This window comes from Vicia villosa, linkage group LG2, assembly GCF_029867415.1.
Source record: "Vicia villosa cultivar HV-30 ecotype Madison, WI linkage group LG2, Vvil1.0, whole genome shotgun sequence".
NCBI classification, from domain to species: Eukaryota; Viridiplantae; Streptophyta; class Magnoliopsida; order Fabales; family Fabaceae; genus Vicia; species Vicia villosa.
The window spans coordinates 148,102,429-148,109,444 of record NC_081181.1 but is presented as its reverse complement, the minus strand read 5'-3'; the positions used below and the strand labels follow the sequence as shown (position 1 = coordinate 148,109,444).

At 53.4% G+C, this 7,016-nt stretch overlaps 1 protein-coding gene across 1 annotated transcript; it reads right to left on the bottom strand.

Annotated features, from left to right (window-relative positions):
* Nucleotides 1-366: 366 nt before the first annotated feature.
* LOC131650274 (uncharacterized) lies at nucleotides 367-6,705 on the bottom strand. The gene is made up of 3 exons (XM_058919990.1): nucleotides 5,704-6,705; nucleotides 831-1,293; nucleotides 367-380 (listed from the first exon to the last, which is right to left on the bottom strand). The coding sequence occupies exons 1-3, from the start codon at nucleotides 6,703-6,705 to the stop codon at nucleotides 367-369; spliced, it is 1,479 nt and encodes a 492-aa protein (XP_058775973.1).
* Nucleotides 6,706-7,016: the final 311 nt, after the last annotated feature.

The following is a 7,016-nucleotide window of genomic DNA, read 5'->3' as shown; positions in this document are numbered from 1 at the left end:
GGGGTCGGTTTTAAAGCTGCCGTGGATCAGCTGAAAGTCCTCAACCCGCGCCTGGTGACGAAGGGTATTGGTCCATATCACAAGGTCGTGGACGGGCGAATTGAATCAAACCCGGAGTTCGAGGACTGGGAAGACGAGCAGGGGCCCCCGGGTGAGGACAACGGTGCCGAGGATGAGGACGGTGATGTCTGATCTGTTTATTCTTGGTTGTGGCCTGTGTGCCAATTTTGTGGCCTGCGCGCCAATATTTTGTGGCCTGCGTGCCAATGTTTTTAATGGGGCGATGCCCGGATAATGTTTGTAATATTTGGATATCCCGGCCAGTTTGGTCGGATTTTAATGTCATTGTGCTTAATGTTTCAACATTTACTTGTGCTTATCTGATTTTATCGTTGAATGTTTTATGTTTATGCTCGAATAATGCTTGTGCTCGACCGAGGTTTATGGCCCGGGCGTGTGGGGAACGGTCCGGGTGCGTAGAGCAGGTGTGCGCTATAAGCGAGCTCGAGGCCGCGGTCGGGGCCAGGTGCTCGCGGCGTGAACGATCCCATCGCGAGCTGGGGTTCTGCCGTGCAGGTACTTCCGCGGAAGGTCTGCGTGTAAGGCCCGCCGCGTAGTCGGCTTTGCCTCCTGGTAGGGTTATTCGACTGAAGCTGTCGTGGAGCATACGCGCTTGTACCATGGCGCGAGTCCTTGCCCAGCTTTCCTCGTGTTCGTCACGAGCGGCCGGGTAGCGTTAGGTTGTTTCTAACTGTAGTAGCGTCTGAGTTTTTCAGCATTCCAAGGTCGAGCTAGTTTTTCGCCGAGAAGGTTCTCGAGGTAATACGCACCGTTTTCGGTTTTATCGTATACTCGGTATGGACCTTCCCAGTTTGGGGCTAGTTTGCCTTCGTGCGAATCTTTCATGTTTCGGCGGAGGACCAAGTCTCCGATTTCGAATCCGCGTTTGATAACTTTAGTGCTATGGCGTAAGGCTATCTGTTGTTTCAGTTTTGCTTCACGTAGGGAGGATCCTGTTCGGATTTCCTCGACCATGTCGAGCTCTTCTCTCATAGCTTCATCGTTTAGTTCTTCCTCGAGAGGTGACTCAGTCCGACGAGATGGTTCTCGGATCTCCACGGGGATCACGGCTTCAGTGCCATAGGTTAACCTGAACGGTGTTTCGCCCGTGGTCGAATGTGGGGTCGTCCTGTACGCCCAGAGGACGCTGTGTAGCTCTTCGACCCAAGCTTTTTTCGCCTCGCCCAGCCTTCTCTTCAACCCACGGAGGATGACCCGGTTGGCGGCTTCAGCCTGTCCGTTGGTTTGGGGGTGCTCGACCGAAGTGAAGTGCTGCTTCGTCCCGAGTTTGGCCACGAATTCCTGGAATTTTCTGTCTGTGAACTGGGTGCCGTTGTCGGTTATTATCGCCTGTGGGACTCCGAATCGAGCGAGTATGTTCCGCTTGTAAAATCGGAGTACGTTTTGGGATGTGATTTTAGCGAGCGCTTCAGCTTCTATCCATTTCGTGAAGTAGTCCACAGCAACCACCAGGTATTTGTTTTGATAGGATCCGAGCGGGAAAGGTCCGAGGAGGTCCATTCCCCACGTGGAGAAAGGCCAAGGTGAGGAGAGAGATTTGAGCTCGTTCGGCGGAGCCAGGTGCATGTCGGCGTGACGCTGGCATTTGTCGCATTTCTTGACGTGTTCCTTGGCGTCTTGCTGCATGGTCGGCCAGTAGTAGCCGGCTCTGAGGGCTTTCCTAGCTAGTGACCGCCCGCCGAGGTGCTGGCCGTTGATTCCACCATGGAGCTCTTGGAGCACCTCCAGTGCTTGCGAGGCATCGATACATTTAAGGAGGGGAATGGAGAAACCTCGTCGGTACAGTTTGTTTTCGAGGATAGTGTATGAACATGCTCGTCTTTTTATTGCTGAAGCTTCTTTCGCGTCGGCGGGTAGCTCGTCTTTCGTGAGGAAGTTGTACACTGGGGTCATCCAGCATTGGCTGTCTCCGATGGCGAATATCTGTAGAGCTCGCGCGCTTTCGCCTATACTTGGCCTGGGCAGAATTTCTTGGATAACTGATTTGTTTCCCCCTTTCTTTCTCGTGCTCGCAAGTTTGGATAGTATGTCGGCGCGCGAGTTGTGCTCTCGGGGAATATGCTCGACTTCTGCTTTGGCGAATTTCTTCATCTTGTCCTTGACGAGCGCGAGATATTCGGCGAGTATGTCGTTTTTGGCCTGGTAGTCGCCGCTGACGTGGGATGCGACGAGTTGGGAACCCGTATATATCTTGATCTCTCGTGCGCCTATGTCCTCGGCGAGTCTCAGGCCTGCGAGGAGGGCTTTGTACTCGGCCTGGTTGTTGGATGTGTTGAAAGATAGGACTAAGGATATTTCTATGATAAGTCCCTCGTCGTTTTCCAAGATAATGCCTGCCCCGCTGCCCGAGCTGCTCGAGGCACCATCTACATAGATGGTCCATTTGTCCTTGGTCATGTCGGGCGAGTCGGCGATAGAGGTCATCTCGGCTACGAAGTCCGCCAGTGCCTGTGCTTTTAGTGCCTTCCTGCTTTCATACTGTACGTCGAATTCTGAAAGCTCGAGGGACCATCTTAGCATTCTGCCGGCCATGTCTGGTCGGCTGAGGAGTTGCTTGATGGGTTGGTCCGTCCGAACAAAGATTGTGTGGGCGAGGAAGTAGTATCGTAGCCTTATGGCCGCTATTACTAGGGCCATGGCGACTTTCTCGATCTGTTGGTATCGCACCTCGGGTCCCTGTAGGGCTTTGCTGGTGAAATATACGGGTTTTTGCCCGTCTACGGTTTCTCGGATCAAATCCGCGCTGACTGCCTCGTTTGAGACGGCCAGGTAAAGGTACAGAGGCTCGTTGTCGTCGGGTCGAGAAAGGACGGGCGGCGAGGAAAGTACTTGCTTGAGGTGCGCCAGTGCTTGCTCGCACTCTTCGGTCCACTCAAAGGCTGCTTCTTTGCGTAGCAGTTTGAAGAAAGGGAGGGCGTGCTGGGCGGATTTCGCGACGAAACGTGATAGCGCAGTGAGCATCCCGTTTAATACTTGGATGGATTTTTTATTGTTAGGAGTAGGGAGCTCAGAGAATGCTCGGCATTTATCCGGGTTGGCTTCTATTCCTCGTTCGGTCAGATAGAAACCGAGGAATTTTCCTGCTCGGACGCCGAAAGTGCATTTCTCTGGGTTGAAGCGCATTTTGCAGGATCTGGCCCGCTCGAATACGCGCTCGAGATGGGAGGTGTTGTTGGTGTCCCCTCGAGACTTGACGATCATATTGTCCATGTACACCTCGAGGGTGTCGCCGATCTCCCCTCGGAACACTTTGTTCATCATCCGTTGGTACGTGGACCCCGCGTTTTTGAGGCCGAAGGGCATTACGTTGTAGTAATAGTTGCCCGACTCGGTCATAAACGCCGTGTACTGCTTGTCGCTCCTCGCCATGGGGATCTGGTTGTAACCTGAATAAGCATCCATAAAAGACAATAGTTTATAGCCGGCCGAGTTGTCGACCAGTCTATCAATGTTTGGTAAATGATAGGCGTCTTTTGGACATGCCCGGTTAACATCAGTATAATCAACACACATTCTCCATTTTCCATTAGATTTCTTAACAAGTACAACGTTTGAGAGCCAATTTGAATACTTGACCTCTGAAATAAAATTTGCCTCTAGGAGGTCTTTTACAGCTTTCTCGGCAGCCTCCGCTTTCTCGGGAGACTGCCGACGCCTACGTTGAACTACGGCCTTTGCGGCTGGATCGATGGAGAGGTGGTGGCAGGCGACCTCAGGGTCGAGTCCGGGCATTTCCGCGGCGCTCCAGGCGAACAAATCAGCATTGGCTCGAAGGCAGGCTATGAGCTGCTTCCTCGGAAGGTCTGGGATCCCTTTACCGATTTTCACTGCTTTGTCAGGGTTTTCGCCCAAGGGGACCAGCTCGAAATCTCCGTCCGGAACTGGTCGGAAGGGGTGAGGTGACTTCGACCGCCTCTCTTCCCCAGCCTTTAGCTCTTCCTCTGCAAACCGGGCATCCAGGTCGACTGAGCTGACGTTGGTTGTCTGATGCTGGTCTTCTCGAGGATGCTTGTCTTCGGCCCTTGGCTTTTTGTTGGAGCTGGTCGGCGGAGCGATCAGTTCTAATCCTTTGACGGAGGCGTCGAAGATTCTTCTGGCTGCTTCAATATCGGCGTTGATGGTGGCCACTCGTCCTGTCCTCGTGTAGAACTTCATCTTCAGGTGGACAGTGGAGGGTACGGCGGTCAGTTCGGCCAGAGTGGGGCGTCCGATGATGCAGTTGTACAGGGTTTTGCAGTCGATCACCAAGAACCTGTTTTTGACTTGCCTAGAAGCCTCCCCTTCCCGGAAGGTGACAATCAGCTCGACGTAACCCCATGGTTTAGTGGTAGCTCCGTTGAAACCTTGAAGGTCTGAACCCACATAGGGAGTAAGGTGCGAGTCGTCCAGCTGGAGTGTCCGGAAGAGATGGGAGTACATGATGTCGACCGAGCTTCCTTCATCGACTAGGACTCGTCGAACATCGAAGTTCGCCATTCTGGCTCGGACGAGCAGAGGAATCGTGGCGTTTGGAGCTCCGCCGGGCAGTTCTTCCAGGTAGAAGGTGATTGGTTCAGACTTTCCTCGAAAATTTTGCAGTGTAGGGCCGAGGTCTGTGTTGGCGCTGAGCAACTCATCAAACTTTCTCTTGACTGAACTGATGGTGAGGGAGCCTGGATCTCCGCCGTTGGAGACGACCATGGTGAACGGGAAATTTTCCCATTTGCTAAGTGCGGTGAGGATCCCGGCTGATGGCACGAAATCCTCTGGGCGAGTGACGGACAGTGCTACTTGTAGGGGCCTGTTATCCGGTGAATTCCCTTCGTCAGAGTTTCTGTGGTCGTTTCTTCGGGAAGGTTCCCCTTTCTGTGTGTATTTTGAAAGGCGGCCCTCCTTGATCAGTGTTTCAATTGCATCTTTGAGATGGATGCATTCTTCGGTCAGATGGCCGTGACTTCTATGGTATTTGCAATACTTTGATTTGTCGGTTCCCGGCCTTGCGGGATTCGACTTTGGAGGCCTGATGTTTGATTTCTTGAAGTCGGTGTTCTGGCATTCGGCCAGGATCCTCTCCCGCGAGGTGTTCAGGGGGGTGTAGTCATTGAAGCGACCAGATGGTCCCCGGCGTTCTTTGATGTCGAGAGACCTGTCGTCTTTCCTTTTCTCGTGCCCGCGTCTCGAAGTTGAGGGTTCATAGTTTGAACTGCGAGCGGCGTCGCTGCCCCGTGAAGCTCTCGTGGCAGCAGCCTCTGCTTCCTCATATGCGATGAAGGCCTGAGCCTTGCGAAGGAGGGCGTTCATGGAGTGGACCTCCTCAATCTTGATGGCCTTTTTGAATTCGCTTCCGGGGAGGAGCCCTCGTTCGAGTAGGTACCTCTTCATGTAGTCCGCGGTCTGCACTTGGACAGCTTCTTTGTTGAACCTGTCGAGGTAGTCTCTCAAAGATTCGTTGGTACCTTGGATTACCGCCTCAAGATTTGCTTCTGATTTCGGTTGCCGACGAGATGCAGTGAAGTGGCTTAGGAAAAGATCCTTCAGTTCAGTCCAGGAGTGGATGGAGTTAGGGGGCAGATTCCTGTACCAGTTCATCGCGCCTTTCCTTAGCGTGGTCGGAAAGATGCGGCATTTGATGGATCCTCGTACCACATGGTAGTCCATGACAGCTTCGATGCTCCTTATGTGGTCATCGGGGTCGGTGGTCCCGTCATAGTGGTCCAAGGCTGGTGGTTTTTCCATCCCCCGTGGAAGACGAACACGCCGGATTTGCTCGGACAAGGGACTGCGGAAATCTTCTTCGTCGCTAGGCTCAGGGGAGTTTGAATGTCTGCCCCGCTGGGATTTAGTGCGTGCTTTGCCCGAGATTTTGCGGTTGTCTTTTGGAGAATGCTCGCGGACTTTCTGCACGGCTTTGGAGGGGCCTCGGTGCTCCTGCTCGGGTGAGAGACTCTTGGCTTCAGTGGTTTCAGGTTTCTGATTCTTCCGAGTCTTTCGAGGTGGAGAGCGGGAATAAGACCGCTGGCGCCGGTTTCTTCTCGAGGGGGAGCGAGACCTAGATGGACTACGCTTGCGATTTCTCCTCGGAGGAGACCGCGAAGAGGAATAGGAACGTGATCGATGGCGTCTCCGTTGGAGGGAGCGATATCGTCGCTTCCTTTCCAGGTCGTGGATGCGGTCGCCCTGTAGGCGGATGAGGCGGTTGGTTTTCTGCAGCTCCTTGAGTAGGAGGACGGCGGTTGGATCAGCACCCTCGGGAATGTTGATCTGTTCCTCCTCGTCCGGGCTACGGCTTCTTCGTCTGCCAGAGGTGTGGGTGAACGAGGAAGCGGGTTGCCCGTCTCGGGTATCAGTTTCATTCACCACTTGGAGCTGCTCTGGTTCAGTCTGGGGCCGGGTCTGCCCGTCTTCCCCGTTCTGAACTTGTCCTTCAGGATGGGTTTGTTCGACGTTCTGGACTTGTTGAAGGCCGTGCACATGTTGAATGTGCTGAATCTGTTGCCTCTGGGGCTGCGAGGTCTCATGCCTCGGCCTTCTCTGTCCAGCAAGAGCACGTTCCTGCCGATTACGATTCGTCACTTCGCGGCTGGAATCTTCAATCAGTTGTTCCAGGACGAAGGGATCAGGACTAGGTATGTTGTTGTTGGCCATGACGATGGTGAAAGGTTATGCTTTGATCTTTGTTAAAGAATGGGGAGCAAGATTCCCACAGTCGGCGCCACTGATCGTACCTGATCAGGAGAATCGTTAAGGCGCAATATCTGGCTTGAAGAGCAAGATGGGGGGGTACCTGCAAGGTTCTCCGATGCTTAAGTCAGTAGCTATCAGAGAATGAGGTTTAGAGTGAAGAATAGAATACCTGACCCTCTAGTGAAAGAGGGTATTTATAGCCCCCAGCGCTGGGCCAAGGTTCCCTAATTGGGCCAGATCCAATTGGAGGCCCACGTGCTAGGGAACTGCCA

Excerpts from the sequence above, each read along its gene's own strand:
- LOC131650274 (XM_058919990.1), bottom strand. The coding sequence starts at position 6,705 with ATGGCCAACAACAACATACCTAGTCCTGATCCCTTCGTCCTGGAACAA. Across the intron at positions 1,294-5,703 it reads CTGTCATGGACTACCATGTG|GCTGAAGCCGCCAACCGGGT; the intron begins GTACGAGGATCC and ends ACCAACGGACAG.